This window comes from Manis javanica, chromosome 11 (assembly GCF_040802235.1).
Source record: "Manis javanica isolate MJ-LG chromosome 11, MJ_LKY, whole genome shotgun sequence".
Lineage (NCBI taxonomy): Eukaryota > Metazoa > Chordata > Mammalia > Pholidota > Manidae > Manis > Manis javanica.
Genome location: NC_133166.1, coordinates 97,684,640 through 97,706,839, shown reverse-complemented (window position 1 = coordinate 97,706,839; position 22,200 = coordinate 97,684,640). Strand labels below are relative to the sequence as shown.

At 40.8% G+C, this 22,200-nt stretch overlaps 1 protein-coding gene and 1 long non-coding RNA gene across 10 annotated transcripts in view; one reads left to right on the top strand and one right to left on the bottom strand.

The window, feature by feature from the left end:
* Positions 1 to 18,084, bottom strand: part of LOC140844482 (uncharacterized) — a 38,233-nt gene extending 20,149 nt beyond the window's left edge. Inside the window, exon 1 of the long non-coding RNA XR_012122871.1 lies at positions 17,946 to 18,084. This is a non-coding gene — a long non-coding RNA (uncharacterized lncRNA). The remainder of the gene's footprint in view (positions 1 to 17,945) is intronic.
* RCOR3 (REST corepressor 3) overlaps positions 17,909 to 22,200 on the top strand; it is a 46,645-nt gene continuing 42,353 nt past the window's right edge. For 4 of the 9 annotated variants that reach the window (XR_005060574.2, XM_037015386.2, XM_037015387.2 and 1 more), the window contains exons 1-2: positions 17,909 to 18,137; positions 18,485 to 18,541. Coding sequence is in view for 5 of the 9 variants with exons in the window: in XM_037015386.2 (XP_036871281.1) it covers positions 17,969 to 18,137; positions 18,485 to 18,541 (226 nt within the window). In the remaining 4 variants the exon portion in view is untranslated. Of the gene's footprint in view, positions 18,138 to 18,483; positions 18,542 to 22,200 lie in introns of those variants that run through there. The other 5 variants (XM_037015388.2, XM_037015385.2, XM_017642879.3 and 2 more) reach the window with 3 other exon arrangements.

Below are 22,200 nucleotides of genomic sequence, written 5' to 3'. Positions count from 1 at the left end.
AGGGAGGGAAGGAGGAAGGGAGGGAGGAAAAAAAACTCCACTAAAAAACACTGGAAGAAAATACCCTAAATATAAAGAATGATTGTCTTGGAAACAGCCGGAAGAGGATGGGTTTGAGCCGTCTGCCCAGGACCCTTCCTCATCTCTGGACTAGGATTGTGAGTGGATCTGAAAGTTCTAACCCTCTAATCACACAGGCTACCGCAGTAGGAGGCATCAAAGAGATTATAAGTTTATACCTAGAAAGTAGTTCTATTTTCGTATTAAAAATTGGAGTTGCCTTTACAGACAGAATAAATTTACATCTCAAATAGCAAAGGAAATTCTGCAAATTCTGGACCTCTACAATATCCAGACCCAAGTTTTCTGTAGTCTACACCTTCAGTGCCTTCTTTACCAATTATCCTAGATCTGCAGGAAATTCTTCTTATATGGGCAATTTAAGCACCATGAGGAATTCATGATTAACAGAAATATATCATAACCTGGAAGCAGTCAGCAAAGCTTTGGGTTTCTGGAAGAATGCTGTTCAAAGACTGGCTCATTATTCTTAACAAAACAAAACAACATTTCCTTACTTAACTCTCTGGGTTAGAAAATGTTTTTGTGAAAAACCCTGCAAAAGAGTTTTAATCAAAAGTCAGAAGCTTGTTAAATCTTTTTTTCTTGAGTCTTTGTATAGTGCATTAAAATGCATAAGAACAGGCAATAGATGAAGCTTTGTTCTTGAAAAACACCCTCCCAGATGCCTGCAAATGTAATACTTAAAATTATCTTAAGATCAAGATTGGGAAGACTTGTTATCTTGTTGCAAAGCCCTTCCATATTAGCAATGTGTCTTGAGCTACTCTGAAGGCAAATGCAATAGAAACTAAGAAAGGGGCAGGGGTGTGGGAACTAAGTAGTTCAAAAACAAATTTCTCTTCTTAAGGTTCCTAAACTTTTTAATAAAATATTATTTGAAGACAAGTTATCAGAGTTTCATAAATACTTGATTTTGGCCAAGAAAAGTACTAAAAAAAAAGTTTAGGAAAACTTCAGAAAACCATGTTCTGATCTCATTTAAAATGTGGTATTATTTTATAGGCCCAAAATCTTTGAAAATTTTAAATTTACTCATATAACAGTGATTATAGGAATGCACTATACTTCAGGGGAGTTTGTACAAATCTAGAGTATCACCTAATGTCTTTGTTGCCATATAATATCAATTATGAATAACCTAGTTAGACTCTATAGATAGTGTGTTTCTAAGAACTGGAAACAATTTTTGCTGGTGAGTAGTAAGGCAGTCATTCACATTCGGATGTAAATGAAGGAAATGTAGCTTTCCCCAAACTTAAAATGTGCCCTGTTTTTCTTGGTGGAGAGAAGGAAGGGCAAATATTCTCTATTACTTAAAATAATTTTGAAGCTAACTTTTTTGGTGCTTTCAAAGGAAAGCTACAGAGAAAGACTGCATGACTGAGCCTAAGGCTACAATGTGGAAAGTGCAAATGAGCAAAGGATACTCCACCTCTCTAAAAACCACAAATCCAAGTCAAGCCTGTGGCAGTCCTAGGAAGTCTGTCTGGCCTGGTATGAAGACATGTTAGATCGAAAGCAGAGTGTGGGGCTGTATTTCTGCCTGCAATTTAATGGGGTTTCAAGAATTTATGTGGTTAAAAATGAAAACCTATTAAGAAAGGTTAATAGCTTTAAGGTTATTCCCTCTGGGGAATAGAAAAGGAAGTCTCATGCCTTTAACTGTAGCCCTTAGATAATTTTTGTAGCATTTTACAATGTGCATATTTCTTCTATATACATTGTCTCATTTAGATTATGACTAAGCTGTTCACCAAACATCTTAAATAAAAAGAAAATATTAAAAATGAGTTTTTCCATTTTAAATGAGATTTAAATACATTTTTGTTGAATGATTTCTCTAAGCATAGACCAGATATATTACATTATAAGTACAGATTATTACAGCATAAGTACGATAGCTTTTCATTAGACAGCACAGATGGTCTTCAGTTTTAGACACAGTTGAAGTTAAAGAGGAGACAGAGCTGGCGGAATGGCTTTGCCCTGGTAATTGTCCACACCCCCTTTGTCTAACAAGAGTTGATGCAGCTTCCAGATCCTTCCTCATACTAAACAAACACTCAGCAACGCTGAAAGAAGTATTCCCCTTCTTTAATCAATACAGTTACTTCCTGTTTTATAAATACTCAGGGACTTTGTTATGCAACGGAGGGAGGCAGATAAATACATAATTTCAATGAAACAGTGTGGTTATTATCATCGAGTCTGTACAATCTACTCAGGGGAGTAAACCCATGGGTTCTCCTGGGTTGGAATCAAAGACAATTTTATGAGACAACCGCATCTTTTAAAAAAATCATTGTAATACCAGAGGATATGGATAATACCAGAATTGGAGTATTTGATTCAAATAATAACTAAAATGCTAGTTAATTTAGTTATTTTCTCTTTTTTAACCTTTTAATTCACAGAATAAAAAGGCAAGACTAAGTACCTAATATATTTTAAATAAAAAGTATACATTAAACTAAAATAGAATAAAATATTACACACTGAGTACTACACAAAATAAAGAAAATGTAATTAATCATGAAACATAGAAGATGAAATATGATATGATTTTTTTTAAGATGCTTCTTTAAGTGTGTCAATTGGTCATTATTAGGTAGTGAACTTGTTTTAGTGCACATTTTTCCAGCTGCTGAAAAACCTTTCTTTCTCATTCTATAATACCTGGAAGAAGGCATCATGATTATTAGGGGACTCAAGGTATTTTCTTTCTGCTCCATCTTCAAATGATCCCTGTCTTTGTCTCTCTCTTTTTGTCTCTCTCTCTCACTAACTTTGAGAATATTTTTTTAATAACAAATTTTTCCATGGGTTGCAGAACTTTTATTGATATCGAGCTGTTGTTCTTATTCCTTCAAAAGAAGTATTTACTATTCTCCTTTGGCTTCTTTAGTTTCATGATGGGATTCCAATGCAGAGAGTTTCTTGGCTTAGTTTCAATACTATTTTCATATTCTCTCTGTTCAGTAATTCCTGGAACTCAAATAAGTATTATTCTACCAATAGAAGCTTTTCATTGCAACTGTCATTTATGCTCCCTCTTAAGAATTATGGAGACATAGGTGAATTTGATCTAAATAAGTAAAACAGTTTTATTAGAAATTGTAATTCAGTATTATACATGAGTGACTTAAATTTCAGAATATTTTAGAATAATGGCTTTAATCCAACAAAAATATACTGGTCTTCTGGTGTGTTAAAATATCACAGCACAAAGAACAAATTTTCAAACCAACATTGCACTTACTAGCTTAAAAATTAAATGTAACCCACATAATACAAAGCAGATTTCTAGTTTAGTCCTGGCATAAAAAGAATCACACACCTCGCAACTTTAAGTCATTATAGAAATTCAGATCTTTACTATTCCCTCTGAAGAAAATCCCCATGGAGGAATACTTACTTAAAATTTCATGAAAATCCCCTTTCTCTATCCCTATTTCCTGGAACAGATCTGGAATCTACTCAAAAGACTTTCTTCTTTGTTCAACCTCAAAGTTCCCAGAACTTTCCCATGGACCCATGCAATATGAATTCCTGTTTTCCCGTTACACTTCACCTTCCAGAATTACCATTTGTTCTACTTGCAGCACTCTCGTCTTTCCCATGAAAGTCTCTTGGGTCACTGGTTAAACACAGAATGGGGGAGTAAGGGACTTAAGGTAAGTCCTATATTCTTTCAAGGAGCATGACTACAATGAGGAGAAATATAGAGTAGCTTGAGGAGGACACAATATTGAGGGTGGGATTATTTTTTGCATTGTTTTTTAATGTAAGAAACATTAAGACGTTTATAGACCATGGAGAAGGGGCCAGTGGAAAGGGGGAAATACAGAAAAAGTAGAATATAATTACCCAAAAATTAAGGCTCTAGGTCTTTGCATATGCTGTTCCTCTCTTGCCAGACTCCCTTCCATTTACTCTACCTGGCCATCTACTACTTGTTCTTCGGGTCTTAACTGAGAAACCAGGATCCCCCCTCTGCGTTTCCATAGCCACCAAGGCCCATCCTAGCATGGGCTTTGCCAGCTTATTCAACGGCCTTGTGAACTTGTCATACTTCTTCATTAAAGACAAGGTCTAGCTAATCCTTTTGACCCCAACCTCAGGCCAAGGACTTGGCGCACAGAGTAGTAGGTTCCCAATTAAAGTTTGCTGAATAAGTAAATATGCTTTATACAGAAGGAGAGGTGATCATGCTATAAAAATAGGACTGTCTTCTTTTTCTTAAGGAAAACACTTAAAATCATTTTAGTGGTCTCAGCTTAACTGAGGCAGGAACACATACAGCTCCGTTATTAGATCTGAAGTCCCAAAAAGAAAGCATAAAAGGAAATCCTGTACAATGTAAGATGATTAATTGACTCCAAGGAGGGTGGGTTATGGAAGGCAGCCCACTTCAACTCCCAGGTAGTCATAAATATTTCCTTCCTCTTTTTGGCTTTACATTTAGTCCTAGAGACTTAATGTTTGTTTTGGGCAATATATTTTTTAATATAACATTTATTACCTCACAGTTCATGTGGGTCAGGTATCAGTGCATGGCTTAACTGGGTTCTCTGGGTCAAGGTGCCTCATAAGGCTGAGTCAAGGTGTTGGAACAGGCTGAACAGATCTCCCTTGACTTACAATGGGGTTACATCCCAATAAACCCACCATAAGTTGGAAACATCCAGGTTGAAAAAGTATTTAATATACTTAACCTACCAAACATTACTGCTTAGCCTGGCCCACTTCAAATGGATTCAGAACACTTATATTAGCCCACATTTGGGCAAAATCATCTAACACAAGGCTTACTTTATAATAAAGTGTTGAATATCTCATGTAACTGACTGAATACTGTACTGAAAGTGAGAAACAGAATGGTTGTGCCAGCACAGAATGGTCGTCGGTGCATTAGTTGTTTACCCTCCAGCCGACCACATGGCTGAGCAGGACCTGAGGTTCGCTACCCGACACAGCATCACGAGAAAGGATCCGACCACATATCACTATCCCAGGAAAATATCCACATTCGAAATTCGAAGTGTGGTTTCTATGGAATGCGTTTCACTTTCACATCATCATAAAGGTAAAAAATTTAAGTTGAACCATTGTAAGTTGGGGACCACCTGTAGTCATCCCAAGGATCAGCTGAGGAAGAATGTGCTTCCTGGCTCACTCATGTTGTCGTTGGCAGGGTTGTTTCTCACTGGCTATTGGACTGAAGGCCTCCATTCTTTGCTGACTGTTGGCCCAAGGCCATCAATAGGATTGTTGGGGGGTGTGGAAGGTCATCTGGTGGGTGGCCGTTTGCCCAGTGGCATGATTCTTTTGAGCCTGGTTCAGACCTATATGCAGATTCACAAGAGTGGGCATCCCCTTGGTGGATTCTCTCTTACTGCTTACACCACTCATTATAATATGCCCAGCTGGTTATAGATTTTTGTGTCTATTTTAAATAAAATAGAGAAGCAAAGGGACATGTAACTAAACAAAGAGATCTTGTGACCTCTGACATTCCAACATTATATTTTTGGTAAGTCTCTTTCTCTTAGAAGATTATGAGCCCGTTGTAGCCCATAGTCCAAAGTCAGACTGTGCATTTAACCATCTTTGTGTTCCAAATATCTCGAAATCATGATGGATAAATGTTTGTGGAATAATGATGGGATCATAATAATTTTAAAGCCTCTAGTTTCAACAAATGCAGTTTGTAATTTATTTGCTCCTTCAAATGAGGAAATTGTGAAAAAGTAGAAAAAATTAAGAAGAGGAAAGCCTTTTCTAGTTGATTAATAAATATGAAGACTTAGTCTGAAAACTCAACAACCTAAGACTTTAAAACACAACTTTTACTTTACAAGAAAAATAGTTAAAAATGTAAAATGTTAGGTTGGTTAAAAAGAAACAATTGTGCATATATTATGTTCAGTTCCATTCCAACAGGGATTTGAAATAGCTTTATGCGTGTTTGTAGAAAAAAATACAATTACACAAGACTCTTGTTAAAATAGTATTTTTTACAGTGAGGTATTAAGCCCCCAAAGGTATGGAGTGATGGGTTGGCAGCTCACAAAACTAAAAATACAAAAAATATGCTGTATTTTCCGAACACAAGAATGTTACAGTGATTTGGTTGGGGGGCAGACATGGGGGCAGGAGCAGCCTGAGGGGAAGATCAGGGACTATTACTGTTCTCCTAGAAAAGCACAGCATAGAGAAGCTGTGATGGTTAATCACGCGTCAACCTGACTGGTCCACAGGATGCCCAAATATTTGGTCAGGCATTATGCTGGGTGTTTCTGTGAAGCTGTTTTTAATGAGATTAACATTTAGATCCTTAATCCAAGGAAAGCAGATTTCTCTCTAATGTGGGTGGGCCTCATCCAACCAGTTGAAGACTTGGATAGAACAAAGAGGCTGATCCTCCCCCAAGTAAGAGAATTCCTCCTGCCTGATGGCCTGTGAACTAGCAAATCTGGCTTTTCTCCTGCCTTCAGGCTTGAACTGAATCATTGGCTCGTCCTGAATCATGAGCCTGATGATCTTCAGACTAGAACGACACCATTGGCTCTCCTGGGGCTCCAGCTGGCCAACCCAACCTGTACACTTGGGACTTCCCAGCCTCCAAATCATGTGAGCCGATTCCTTATTATAAATATATACAATAGATGATAGATAGATAGATAGATAGATAGATAGATAGATAGATAGATAGTTAGATAATTGATAGATAGATAGCTTGACAGGTGTTTCTCTGGAGAACCCTAATACAGAATATTCATGCCTGACCTGTTGAATCAGAAATGACTCCTTTTCCAGTGTCTTCACAAGTATCTACTAATTTTGGTAAATGAAACTATAACAATTCCATTTCCTAATTGGGCTTCAAATTATAATTTTAAATTATTAATTTTTTATGTTAATAAAAAAAATTGTAGAATCCACGGGGTAGGTAAATTAATTCTACCTGTATAATTCTTTCTACTTTTCTGTATGTTTGGTAATTTTTATAACAAAATATTGGGGAAAATAAATTTATTTGAAATGCATAGCTCGCAAGGAAAAATGCCCCTTATATGAAATAGGAAAATGTTTATAAAGCAAATATAATAAGTGGTACAACCTTACTAGGATTTTAAATAAATTTATTTTAAATGGTCCCAATTCCACAATGACAATAACAGTAATAGAAAGAGTGAAGTGTGAGGTTTTCTATGACTTCACTCCTCCTGTCAAGCACCCTATCAAACCTGCCCCCTCTCTCCTTTCTCAGCAGTTGACCTGCCCCCTACCTAACAGAGAAGAATGATACCTTCAGGCATGAACTACTCTAGCTGTCAACACCTTTTCCTACAAATGTATTTGCAAGTTTCCCCTGTGTAGTTTTCTCTAGTCTCAGAGGATGAGGTGTGCTGCCTCTTGCTCAAGACTAGTCCCTTCACCTTGTCTCTCTCTCCTTCATTTCCAAGCTCTTTCCTCATTATTAGTTTCTTCTCCTGCAATTTTCATGAACTGCTTAAGAATCTGCTTCTCCAAAACATCCCTCTTTGGTCTCAGATACACAAGATAACCATTTTATGGAGATTCTTGTTTAGAAGATTCTGGGTCTTCTTGGGTAATGCTACTCCAAGTGCTAGTCTGTGGGCTGTTTTCTGCTGATTGGAGATTGTGGTACAGAGATTTCATGAAGGTATAGAATAACTATGTCCATAAGCACACAGCTTCGTTCAGCTGGCTTTTTTTTTTTTTTTTAAGCAAGACTTTCTCAGTGAAAGAAGCAGTATGCTCATTGACCTTTTGGCATAGGCCTCATCTCACTATGGACTAGTAATGAACAGTTTGTGGACTACCTTGTTTGTGTACTACCCACTGAGTAACTCTGTCCCCATGCCAACATCCTACCCAGACTGGAGAGAGAATTCTCAGAATTATCTATTTGGCGTTTACATTACAATTGCATGATAGAGATCATGTATGTCTGTAGAGAAAATTAAGGTTCCTATGGCCAAGATTCTCACCTGACCCTAGTCTGCTCACCCTCTGCAAACATGTGGGCAACGCGTTACTATTGATTCTACCTAAAGCGCTCTGCTCAGTGCTCTAAGCTGACCAGCTGCAGGACAGCAGAGGCTGGAGTGGTGGCAGCACAGGGGACAGAATGAAGACGGCTGCGGGAGTGGAGAGGCCCAGAGGCAGAGACCAGCTTGCTGCGTGCAGACTGCCCCTGGAGACGGATGGGATTTTAGCGCTTGACCTGCCACCGTGGGAATAAAGCTGGGTATAAACCACTTCACTCCAAAAATATTCCATTGCCATTTTTTTTGGTCTCACTGAATCAAAAGTGAACCTGCCCGAGGCTGAAACCCATTGGCGAGACAATGCCTTAATCAATTTCTGTCTAGAGCACTGTTTTTCAAACTACAGATTTTGACCCAATAAAGGGTCACAAAATCAGTATAGTAAGCCTTAACCAGCTAAATAAAATGAAATGGAATAGAAAACATTAGCATGCATTCCAAACTGCTAGGTAAGAATTATTTTGTGGGACTTTGGTGTAAGTTATATTTATAATTTTTTGATAGATTATTGTTCAAAAATGTTCACTCTCCATGCCTCCATAAGAGGCAAATACCTTTTTGCCCTTGGCTTAGGGCTTTTCATTGACTTGCTTTAGCCAGTGGAATGTTAACAGAAGTGACATGATCAAATGTTTGAAGAATATTTGCACAACTATGCTTATTTTTTGCAATTCTGTCATTTCCATGAGAAAAAAAATATGCTCGGGCTAGTCAGCAAGTATTGATAATAAGATGAGAGACACATGGAGCAGAGCCACCTGGGATAAACTACCCAGCCAAGATCAGCTTATATCAGCTACCCACCATAACCCTCAGACACGTGAGCAAGACCGGCCACCATAAGCTGTGATACCAGCTGAGTCCAGCGTAGATCAGCTGACCCTAAGCAACACATAATTGGGTAAAAAAAATGCTTATTCTGTGTGCCCCTGAGATGTTCTGGTTGTTCCATTATGCAGAAAAGGTGAGTGATACACATTTGTATGTATCAGTATTGGGTTGACAATATAATGTGTATTGTAGTGGGTACAAAAAGTTTGAAAGCCTCTGGTCTAGAAAAGCACCATGTTTTTCCTTTAGTCCTTGTTATTTAATGAGGCTTGAAGGAAGTTCCTGTCTAGGAGTGGGAGCAGCCGCTTGCAGTAATAGAGAATGCAGGTAAGCAGAGAGATGAGAAATGAGTGTTGTGTATGTTGTGTGTGTGGTATGAGGGACATAATAGAAACAGTCCCATTTTTTATCCTAAGATCCCTAAAATTGACTGTTTTCTGTTGCCTTTTCAATTCTTTGAGTTATCCCAGTATCCCAAGCCTTGAATTATCCCAAGAATGTTTTAAAATCCTGATTTTCACACTGTCACACATTCATTTTGTTTATAATCCATCTCCTTGCAGTAATCCCAGCTTAAATAACCTACAAAATTATATATTGGAAGAAGGTAGGAATTTTCTTACACAACTTAATTCAACCAAAAATACTTTCCTTCCCACCCATTACTATTACATCTCAAGTTACAAAATGTTGGATGCTTCACAGACGCTTAAAATATCTTAAATTAAAAGGCCTTATTTTCAAAATGTAATTCCTGGTATGGAATGAATGAAAAGTAAAAGTATCTAATAAATGCCTCAATAACTCCCACTGTTATAAATTTTATGCTTACTATATTTTTGGTAGTCCATCTAAGAGGGCTGCTCACTGGGTAAGGGTCACAGTGGTAAGAGTGGTGAGGCACCCATGTAAGGGCTGAGGGGCAGTAGAAGAGGTAAAGCCCTTCTGAAGACCAACAGAAGTGCCACAAGCATTTGGGTCTGCCATAGCCAGTGAGTGTTAGACACAGGAGCAGGAGTACAACGAAATGAAGGCTACCCTTTGTCAGGAAGAGTGAAGCAAGAAGACAGTCAGCCTCCCTTCTTCATCCTCCCTGGACCCACATCAAAGTACTGGGTGGAGAGAGGGGAAAGAAAGGTACCATATCTACTGCAAGACCTGAGGGAACCAGTGGCCTATGCTAACAGAATTGCATTATTCTGATAAGCAAAAGTAATGAAATTAAATTGAGATGTAGCTAAGAAATCCTCCATCCAGAGGAAAAGAGGGACTAAACATAGCACAGTTGGTTAACAGTTACTTTAAAAAACCCTGTTTAAGGAACACAGAGAAGCTGAGGCAGAGAGAGATAAAAGGATCTTCAGGAATGAAAGAATACTAAGAGAACTGTGTGACCAATCCAAACAGAACAATATTTGCATTATAGGTGCACCAGAAGAAGAAGAGAGAGAAAAAGGGATAGAAAGTGTCTTTGAAGAAATGATTGCTGAAAACTTGCCCAAACTGGGAGAGGAAACAGTCTCTCAGATTATGGAAGCCCACAGAACTCCCAACACAAGGGACCCAAGGAGGACAACACCAAGACACATAATAATTAAAATGGCAAAGATCACGGACAAGGACAGAGTATTAAAGGCAGCCAAAGAGAGAAAAAAGGTCACCTACAAAGGAAAAACCAATCAGGCTATCATCAGACTTCTCAACAGAAACCTTAAAGGCCAGAAGAGAATGGCATGATATATTTAATGCAATGAAACAGAAGGGCCTTGAACCAAGAATACTGTATCCAGCATGATTATCATTTAAATATGAAGGAGGGATTAAACAATTGCCACACAAGCAAAAGTTGAGGGAATTTGCCTCCCACAAACCACCTCTACAGGATAGTTTAAAGGGATTGCTCTAGAAGGAAGCACTCCTAAGGCTAAATAGAGGTCACCAGAGAAAATAAAATCACAAAAAAGAAAGTAGACCAACCAAATTCTAACTAAAGGCAAAAAATAAAATCAACTACTCACAGAAGCAGTCATAGGAAACACAAAAGAGCACATAATAAAACACCTAACATATAAAGAATGGAGAAGGAAGAATAAAAAGGGAGAGAAATAAAGAATCATCAGACTCTGTTTATAATAGCTTAATAAGCAAGTTAAGTTAGATAGTTAGATAGTAAAGAAGCTACCCTTGAACCTTTGGTAACCACGAATCTAAAGCCTGCAATGGCAACAAGTACATACCTTTCAATAATCATCCTAAATGTAAATAGACTGAATGCACCGAGCAAAAGATACAGAGTAATAGAATGGATAAAAAAGCAAGACCCATCCATACACTGCTTACAAGAGACTCACCTCAAACCCAAAGACATGCACAGACTTAAAGTCAAGGGATGGAAAAATACATTTCATGCAAACAATAGGGAGAAAAAAGCAGGTGTTGTAGTACTAGTATCAGACAAAATAGACTTCAAAACAAAGAAAGTAACAAGAGGTAAAGAAAGACATTACATAATGATAAAGGGGTCAGTCCAACAAGAGGATACAGCCATTATAAATACATATGCACCCAATACAAGAGCACCAACATATGTGAAACCAATACTAACAGAATTAAAGGAGGAAATAGAATGCAACGCATTCACTTTAGGAGACGTCAACACACCACCCACTCGAAAGGACAGATCCACCAGACAGAAAATAAGTAAGGACCCAGAGGCACTGAACAACACACTAGAACAGATGGACCTAATAGACATCTACAGAACTCTACACCCAAAAGCAGCAGGATACGCAGTCTTCTCAAGTGCACATGGAACATTTTCCAGAATAGACCACATACTAGGCCACAAAAAAGAGCTTCAGTAAATTCAAAAAGATTGAAATTCTACCAACCAACTTCTCAGACCACAAAGGTATAAAACTAGAAATAAATGGTACAAAGAAAGCAAAAAGGCTCACAAACACATGGAGGCTTAACAACATGCTCCTAAGTATAAATGGATCAATGATGAAATTAAAATAGAGATGAAGCAATATATGGAGACAAATGACAACAACAGTACAAAGCCCCAACTTCTGTGGGACGCAGTGCAAGCAGTTCTAGGAGGAAAGTATATAGCAATCCGGGCCTATCCAATCCTAAAGAAGGAAGAAGAATCCCAAATTAACAGTCTAACATCACAATTATCAAAATTGGAAAAAGAAGAACAAATGAGGCCCAAAGTCAGCAGAAGGAGGGACATAATAAAGATCAGAGAAGAAATAAATAAAATTGAGAAGAATAAAACAATAGAAAAAATCAATGAAACCAAGAGCTGGTTCTTTGAGAAAATTAACAAAATAGATAAACCCCTAGCCAGACTTATTAAGAGAAAAAGAGAATCTACACACATCAACAGAATCAGAAACGAGTATGGAAAAATCACGACGGACCCCACAGAAATACAAAGAATCATTAGAGAATACTATGAGAATATATATGCTAACAATCTAGAAAACCTAGAAGAAATGGACAAGTTCCTAGAAAAATACGACCTTCCAAGACTGACCAAGGAAGAAACAGGAAATCTAAACAGACTAATTACCAGCAACGAAATTGAAGCAGTAATCAAAAACTATCCAAGAGCAAAACCACGGGGCCAGATGGATTTACCTTGGAATTGTATCAGACATACAGAGAAGACATAATACCCATTCCCCTTAAAGTTTTCCAAAAACTAGAAGAGGAGGGAATACTTCCAGACTCATTCTATGAAGTCAGCATCACCCTAATACCAAAACCACACAAAGACCCCACCAAAAAAGAAAATTACAGACCAATATCCCTGATGAACATAGATGCAAAAAATACTCAACAAAATATCAGCAAACCGAATTCAAAAATACATCAAGAGGATCATACACAATGACCAAGTGGGATTCATCTCAAGGATGCAAGGATGGTACAACATTTGAAAATCCATCAACATCATCCACCACATCAACAAAAAGAAGGACAAAACCACATGATCATCTCCATAGATGCTGAAAAAGCAGTTGACAAAATTCAACATCCATTCATGATAAAAACACTCAATCAAATGGGTATAAGAGGGTAAGTACCTCAACATAATAAAGGCCATATATGACAAACCTACAGCCAACATCATACTTGACAGCAAGAAGCTGAAAGCTTTTCCTCTAAGATCGGGAACAAGACAGGGATGCCCACTCTCCCCACTGTTATTCAACAGAGTACTGGAGGTCCTAGCCACGGCAATCAGACAAAACAAAGAAATACAAAGCATCCAGATTGGTAAAGAAGAAGCCAAACTGACACTATTTGCAGATGACATGATATTGTACATAAAAAATCCTAAAGACTCCACTCCAAAAGAATATCTGAATTCAGCAAAATTGCAGGATACAAAATTAATACACAGAAATCTGTAGCATTCCTATACACCAACGATGAACTAGGAGAAAGAGAAATCAGGAAAACAATTCCATTCACAATTGCATCCAAAAGAATAAAATACCTAGGAATAAACCTAACCAAAGAAGTGAAAGACCTGTACCCTGAAAACTATAAGACACTCTTAAGAGAAATTAAAGAGGACACTAACAAATGGAAACTCATCTCATGCTCTTGGCTAGGAAGAATTAATATTTTCAAAACAGCCATCCTGCCTAAAGCAATCTACAAATTCAATGCAATCCCTATCAAAATACCAACAGCATTCTTCAACAAACTGGAACAAATAGTTTTAAAATTCATATGGAACCACCAAAGGCCCCGAATAGCCAAAGCAATCCTGAGAAGGAAGAATAAAGTGTGGGGGATGTTGCTTCCCAACTTCAAGATCTACTACAAGGCCACAGTAATCAAGACAATTTGGTACTGGCACAAGAACAGACCCACAGACCAGTGGAACAGGATAGAGAGTCCAGATATTAACCCAAACATATATGGTCAATTAATATACGATAAAGGAGCCATGGACATACAACGGGGAAATGACAGCCTCTTCAACAGCTAGTGTTGGCAAAACTGGACAGCTACATGTAAGAGAATGAAACTGGATCATTGTCTAACCCCAAACACAAAAGTAAATTTGAAATGGATCAAAGACCTGAATGTAAGCCATGAAACCATAAAACTCTTAGAAAAAAACATAGGCAAAAATCTCTTGGACATAAACACGAGCGACTTCTTCATGAACGTATCTCCCCAGGCAAGGGAAACAAAAGCAAAAATGAACAAGTGGGACTATATCAAGCTGAAAAGCTTCTGTACAGCAAAGAACACCACCAAGAGAACAAAAAGGTACCCTACAGTATGGGAGAATATATTCATAAATGACAGATCCAATAAAGGGCTGACATCCAAAATATATAAAGAGCTCACGCACCTCAACAAAAAGCAAATAATCCAATTAAAAAATGGGCAGAGTAGCTGAACAGACACGTCTCCAAAGAAGGAATTCCGATGGGCAACAGGCACATGAAAAGATGCTCTGCATCGCTAATCATCAGAGAAATGCACATTAAAAGCACAATGAGATATCACCTCACACCAGTAAGGATCACCACCATCCAAAAGACAAACAACAAATGTTGGCAAGGTTGTGGAGAAAAGGGACCCCTCCTACACTGTTGGTGGGAATGTAAACTAGTTCAGCCATCATGGAAACCAGTATGGAGATTCCTTAAAAAGCTCAAAATAGAAATACCATTTTACCCAGGAATTCCACTTCTAGGAATTTACCCTAAGAATGCAGCAGTCCAGTTTGAAAAAGACATATGCACCCCTATGTTTATCGCAGCACTATTTACAATAGCCAAGAAATGGAAGCAACCTAAGTGTCCATCAGTAGATGAATGGATAAAGAAGATGTGGTACATATACACAATGGAATACTATTCAGCCATAAGAAAGAAACAAATCCTACCATTTGCAACAACATGGATGGAGCTGGAGGACATTATGCTCAGTGAAATAAGCCAGGCGGAGAAAGGCAAATGCCAAATGATTTCCCTCATTTGTGGAGTATAACAATGAAGCAAAACTGAAGGAACGAAATGGCAGCAGACTCAGAGACTCCAGGAATGAACTAGTGGTTACCAAAGAGGAAGGCTGTGGGAGGGTGGGTGGGGAAGGTGGCAGAAGGGGACTGAGGGGCATTGTGTTTAGTACACATGGTGTGGGGGGATCACGGGGAGAACAGTGTAGCACAGAGAAGGCACATAGTCGATCTGTGGCATCCTGCTGCACTGATGGACAGTGACTGCATTGGGGTGTGGGTACGGACTTGATAATATGGGTAAATGTAGTAACCACATTGTTTTTTCATGTGAGACCTTCATAAGAGAGTATATCAATCATACCTTAATAAAAAATCTAAAAATAAATAAATAATAAAATACAAAGAAAAAAAATTTTTTTTAGTACAGTAAAAAGCAGGCCAACAAACTAACCAGCATCCTTTTCCCAAACCCTTCTCATGCATGACACGGCATCATTGAACATTGCTTACTGACACTTTCTTAAACCTTTTTTTTCTTCCTTGTCCAGATTCTTTTCTTCCTCTAACCCCTTAGAGACACGCTCAAGATTTTCTCCTTAGGTCTTTTTCTATACTATCTTTGTTAATTGTTGAGGAATCATTTTAAAGCTTATTATTCCTCAGAAGAGCCAGCTTCTTCTGCTTTTTTTTTTTTTTAATGCCGTAACTCACAGGTCCTGAAGTTCTCCCAAGAGTGGAATGCAGTCTGCTCTCTGCTCTGTCCTCTTTACTACACCCAAGAAAAATGTGGGATCTCCTCCCTTTAAAGGTTTTACTAATGAACAGAAGTGTTATAAAATCCCCAAATCTTTAGTGTTTGGGCCCTTGATTTATCTTCCAGAAATTCCTTTCTGTAGAAAAGTGGCTGGAAAGTGTTGCAAAGTTGCAGTGTTAGAAAGCTGGCTGGCCAAGAGGCTTCAGAGTGACATTTATCTTTGTGAACTCAGTTTAGGGTCTGGCTTTTGTATTACAGGCCCAGAGATGCTGAATCATGTTGCTTAGAAGCTTGTACATAAAACCCAAAGTACCAATGTTTTATTTTACAACCAAACACGTAAGCGTCAAGGGAAATGGCTATTCATTTCATTTGGTCAGGATGTTCTTTCCTTGTAGAAAAACTATGTGGGAATTAAAATAATATTCAGACATCTATTTGTTGAGAAAAGGAATAAAAGATGTAGTTGTATGATTCCATTTTAATGGAATCATATCGAGGTTTGCTAGAGACGTGAAACTACCTCCACTACCAGAACCAGATTCTCTACTTGCTCAGGAGACTCTCCCCTTGAGCCAGGAACCCTGCCAAATATTTATTTCCCAGGCTTTTGTTGTTTTCTTGGCTCAATTCCTGATTGAGACATTCCTGCTTTAGGTATGTTAATTCCTTCGGTGAAGTCTTGGTTCTGGCCAGACAGGTTTATTCCTGGTTTGATCCACTCCATGTTGACCTATAATAGAATTCTTACAGGGGAGTCTCTATTTTTAAGTGTTTGGAGAATACCCTACTGTGGACCCCAAATACTGCTCTGCATACATCTGCATACTGGATGCGTACAGGAAGTCCTTATTTCTACTTACTGGTGAGCAAAAACAAACAAAAAATAAGAAAATCATAAATAGTTCCCAATGCCAGGCAGCCTGGCACACAGCAGACGTCCTCAAATCTGGGGAACGAAAAACGCAGTTCCCTACTCCTTCTGCCTAATGCAATTCAGAAAAGCATTACAGAGCATATCTCCTGCCAGGCTGGGATGGCTGCCAGAATGCAGCCCTAGCCTCACCTCTGCTTGGGGACTCCGCCCTCTCTACAGCTCTGCTCCAAGTCTTGGCCACAGGTCAGCAGGAACTTAGTAGGAGCCAACAGAGCAAGGACCCTGTCCCTAATTTTATTTCAACACTGAGAGCACCCACTCCCTAACTAATGAAATCACAAAGACAAAAAGAAAAAAAAGAAATAAAGATCAGAAAAGGGAAACAGGAGGAACGGGCTTTAAAAAAAGCCTTTTAGCAAAGTACAGCTGCACTGCTCAGCATCAGAAACTCATCTCAGCACCCTCAGTCCCTCTACGGAATCAGGCCCCAGTTCTGAGATCCAGAAACAAAAACTGCAGCGTCCAGATAATACGATCGAGCCTGCTTCTCTGGCCCGCGGAGCCTCGGAGCCCGAAGGCCGCTCGGCCGCACTGCCCGAGTCCAGGGCGGGGAGAGCCCGACACCAGCTCGGCGCTGGCGGACGAGCCCCGCAGCCGAGAAGCCGGCCCGCCGCACTGTCTCCAGCAGGTCGCGCCGCCGCCATTGCGCGCCCGGCGGGCCGGAACCGCAACCCCTTGGAAAGAGGGGGGCCGCTCCCCGGGCGCCTCGGGTCGCGGCGGCCTCCCGGGAAGGCCGCGTTCCTTCCGCCCAGAGAGGGCAAAGAGTCCAGCGCCCTCGCGAGCGCCCCGCCCGCGCTCCAGAGCGCCCCCTAGGAAGGAAGCCGCGAGGCGGCCGCGCCTCTGCAGTGGTTACGTCCGTGCAGGGCTGGGGTTGCCCGGCCGGCCGGCGAGCGGGGCTTCCCCGCCCCCGGCCCCGGCGGCCCCCGCCCGCCGCGGGCCGGAACCTCCCTGCGGGGCGGAGTGATACCGGCGGCGGCGTAGCGCGCGGCGCGGCCGAGAGGGGAGCCCGGGCAGCGGCGGGTGGCGGGAGGAGGGGGGAGAGGCGGGGCCGGGGCGGGTTGTTGTGAGGCGACTGCGCTACTGCCGGACCGGGGCGGTTATGGCGGCTCCGTATTAACACCCTCCTCCTCCTCCTCCTCCTCCTCCTCCGCCGCCGCCGCCGCCGCCGCCGCCGTGTCCCCCGCCTCCTTCCCTCCCTCCCGCCCGCCCTCGTTAGCCGTCTCCCCCTTCACCCTGACGCCTACCTCTCCCCCTCACCTTTCCCCCTCCCCTCTTCTACCATGCCCGGCATGATGGAGAAAGGGCCCGAGTTACTGGGGAAGAACCGAGCGGCCAACGGCAGCGCCAAGAGCCCAGCGGGCGGCGGTGGCAGCGGCGCCTCGTCCACCAACGGCGGGCTGCACTACTCGGAGCCCGAGAGCGGCTGCAGCAGCGACGACGAGCACGGTGGTAGCCTCGAACTCCTCCCCGCCAGCCCGCCGGCCCCCCTCCCTCCTCCCCTCCCCCAGCCCCCTCCCCTCGCCGCGCTCCCGCCCTCCCTCCCCTCGGAGCCGGGCGCTGCGGTAGCCTCGAACTCCCGGTGCAGTGCAGCAGCGCCCCCGCGACCCCCGTCCCTCCGCCCTCGCCCCCCGCTCCCCGCCCCCATCCGCTGCCATCTCCCGGGGTGCCCCGAGTTAATATCTTCCCGTCCACCCGCCGCTGCTTTCCTCCCTCCAGCAATTTTTATATTTTATTAAGTGTCTCTTCCTGTTTCTTTTTTTCTTTCTTTTCTTTTTCTTTTTGGCATTGCTTTGCAGATGTTGGGATGAGAGTCGGAGCTGAATACCAAGCTCGGATCCCTGAATTTGATCCAGGTAGATATATTTGCTTAAGCAAAATCCTGTCTCCCCTTTTCTGGGATTGGTTTAGGGTGGAAGGGGCAGAGAGGGCAAACGGGCGGGGTGGGGGTCCGGGTGTGCGGTTGGCAGGGGATGTGGGGCTGGGATGGGCAGGCATCTGCGGCGGGGAGGCTGTCAGGCTTGGCAGGGCTGGGACACAGGGCGTGTGGGCAGATGTGTGCATTGCAAGGTTAACATGGTTCCTTTGGAGGCCACTTGCCCGCTGATGGCCTCGCCTTTCTGCCCGCTGAGCCCGGGGCGAGGTCGGGGAGAGCAGAGGGAGGCGGCGCTCGACGGATTCGGGGGTCCGAGGCCGGGGGAAGAGCGGCTGCGGGGCCGGGGGCTGGAGAGGAGTGTGTGCGGGCTGTGTGTGCAAGAACCCTGCAAATGTCAATTGCCACACCGCCGGTCTTCGGGAGCGGAGGGCCGCGCTCCGCAAGGGCGGCGGATGCCGGGGCTGCTGTCACGGGCCGAAGCCGAGGGCGAGCCCTGCCCGGCCCGAGCGAACACGGAATTTTCTGTTTTCTTTTTCTTTTTGGCTAGATGGTGTAGCTTTGGTCGCGACAGCTCTGCGGAGGGTCGGAGCCGCGAAGAGAAAGGGATGGGGGAAGCGGGTGGGGAGAAGCCAGAGGCGCACCTCGCCCGCGAGCCAGCCCTAGGAAGTCAGACCACAGGACAGTGGCTACAGCTGCCAAGGAGACATTTTCTCCCCGAGCAGCCAGGTTCCAGCGTCCTCTGCCAACCCAGCTTGCGGGCTCCCTGTCTACTTTTCTCCAAACAGGCTCCCTGACGGTCACGGGATTTCAGCCTGGACGGGGATTGGGCCAGAGTTCCGCATATGGAGGCGCCCTTGCGGGAGCCTCTCACAGTGGAGCGTGTTTCCTTCTCCCCGCCCCACCCCAGACCCTCTTCATTCCAGGCTTTAAACAGACTTTGAAGGGCTTTTTTCTTTTTAGAGTGGGTCAGTGTTTTTGCCCATTGCCCGCTCACAATAACGTTGTTTCTGTGTCTGACTCTTGAATTCTGTGTGAGATATTAATAGGGCTTATTTGGATGTTTATTTGATTATAAGGTATAGATGGGTATTTTCATTTCTCTCCAGCCCATTACTGCAATGCAAAATGACATTTACCAACCACTTAGAGAGTTTTAGGTACTAGCTTCCGCTGTCCCAAAGGAGAGGATAAAGAGCACTAAAAAGATTGCCAGTGCAAGCTGATCTTCAGTAAAATAGTGATACAGGAGTGCTCCCCAGATCTGGGTTGCCTTCTAAATGACATGGCTGTCAGTATATTTTATACAAAAGCTATCAGTGTGTATACTGGTGCGCTTGCAATTTTAAATGTTTCGTGAAACTAATATTGTTTATTGATGTAGCTAGTAAGTGAATGGCACTTTCACATTACTGTGCCTTCTCAGGTTTTAGCTTGACATTTGAAAGAGTATCCTTTGGCTTAAGATGGACTGAATTCAGTTCCCATGTCTTTTCTTTTTGTGCTCTGAGCAAATCACTGGCCTTCCTAGAGCTTCTTCCCTAGTTGTAAAATGGAAATAAAAAATACTTCATAGGATTCTTGCCAGGATTACCTGACTGGGCATATGGCAGTTATTCAGTAAAGGTGAAATATCATAATTATGAAGAATGATTCTGCATACCGTTATACCTTTCTGACTTGGGGCTTTCTAGCTTTTTGGGGGGAATTGATAAACATTTCTAGATTAAAAGCCAACCAGATTTATTTCATAATGTAATAAACATACCTGTCTTTTTGCCCCATTAGGTAGGTTTATATTTCACAGACAACTATTTACCAGTTAATTAGCGATCTTGTGTTTAAGAGCCATAATTTCATCCTGGAACAAATTTTCATGTGCCGTGGCCTGGTGATGACTATAAAATATTTTTTGTTTTATGACAGACTAAATGCTGCAACAAATTTCAAAATTAGAAAAATAATTCACTGAAACTGAAAAATACTTTATAGGTAGTTTCAGATGACCACTACTTGAATCATCCTTTTTCCTTGATCATCATGTTTTATTTTGAACCTAAGTAAAATATTTGTGGGAAAAAGAATCACTGAAGTATTACAATTTTTAAAGTCATTATTTACTCAATAACTGATATTCTTTATTAGAATAAGGATAAATGTCACATCCTTAAATTCACCTATAAATTTACTTCTTAATTATCTTCTGCAGAAGAATACTGATCCCAAGGATACAACTAGAACCATTTACCATTAACCTTAAGTGGGCTTTTCTATAGCCATTATGGATAAACCATGTCAAGTAAATATAGGTTATTGATTATTAGTTATTTTTTCTTGTTAAAAGTATCTATTGGATACTTGTAATTATTGGATACTCTATTCGATACTTTTCACAAGGAAAAGTAAAATTTTAAGTAAAATATTTTCACAAGGAAATATGAGGCACACAATGAATGCAACAGTATCACTTCTATTTACTCGTAAATGTTGCACTGTTGAAGTTTCTACTTCACATCGATTCACTATAGTGGGATGAGAATTTAAATATGTTTCCTTAAAAAAGACATTTACTAACTAGTGTAGAAGTTGAGAAATTATAAGCTCCTCTCCTGTTTTCATACCATTATCTTTAGTCTCATAAACCACTAGAACTGTCTTCATGGATATTGTTCATCCATTTATTTGGATGAATCACCCAAGTCACTTGGAAGAAAAATTCCTTAGGTACCAAGATTTTTTAATCAGAATATATGAAAATTAAAGGGAATATCTTTCTATGGAGGATACTTTTATTGGAGGAGATAACAGTGATGATAGAAATTAAGCACAAAATGAATTATTAAAATTAGTATTTTAGAAAATTTAAGAGTATTGAGATTTATATTAGAATTACTGGAGTTAGAAGATAAGGAACAATTTATATTAATTAACAGACTATAGTTAAGAATGCCTTTATAATAATTTACAAACTGGATTTCTGATGATTTTCGTAGGTGCCTTTTTTCTTTTGATTCTTTACTAGTTCTTCCCAGCTTTTATTTAGTGTCTACTGACTGTAACTATGCCACGAGGAGCAATTTTGTGTGATGAGTAAGAGTCTCACCTCTTAAGACTTCTAGCAAATATGGCACAGTGACCCTGGGTGAACTATCTGACATATCTAGGCCTTAGTTTTCTCATTTGTAAAAGATAATGTTGACATTATGTTTTAGCACAAGATTAAGTGAAAATGTATGTAAAGCAGTGGTCTGCAGATACTTTACTTGCATACCCATAAACTGACTTCGAAAAACTAATTCACATTTTTAAGTTGATACCTTTATGTCACTAGGTTTAAATAGTTAAAAAATGATATCTCCAGTGTATTGGAAATATTAATACTTTGAAATAAAAGTTCTTAGTTTAAGTGCATCCAATTAAATGTACTGTAGTAATGTGAAAGTATTTTATAAAATATATGGACAGGCTCCTAATGGTCTGAAGTTTACATTGTTCCTTTTTGTCTTTGAAATCTTCCATACATTTTCTCCACAGAATTTTATAATGTGTTTTTGCACTTAAAAGTGCTATATTGATCACCTGTCCAGTTTTTCTGCCACCATGATATGTTTTCTTGTGAACATAAGATTCTAAGTGTTAAAC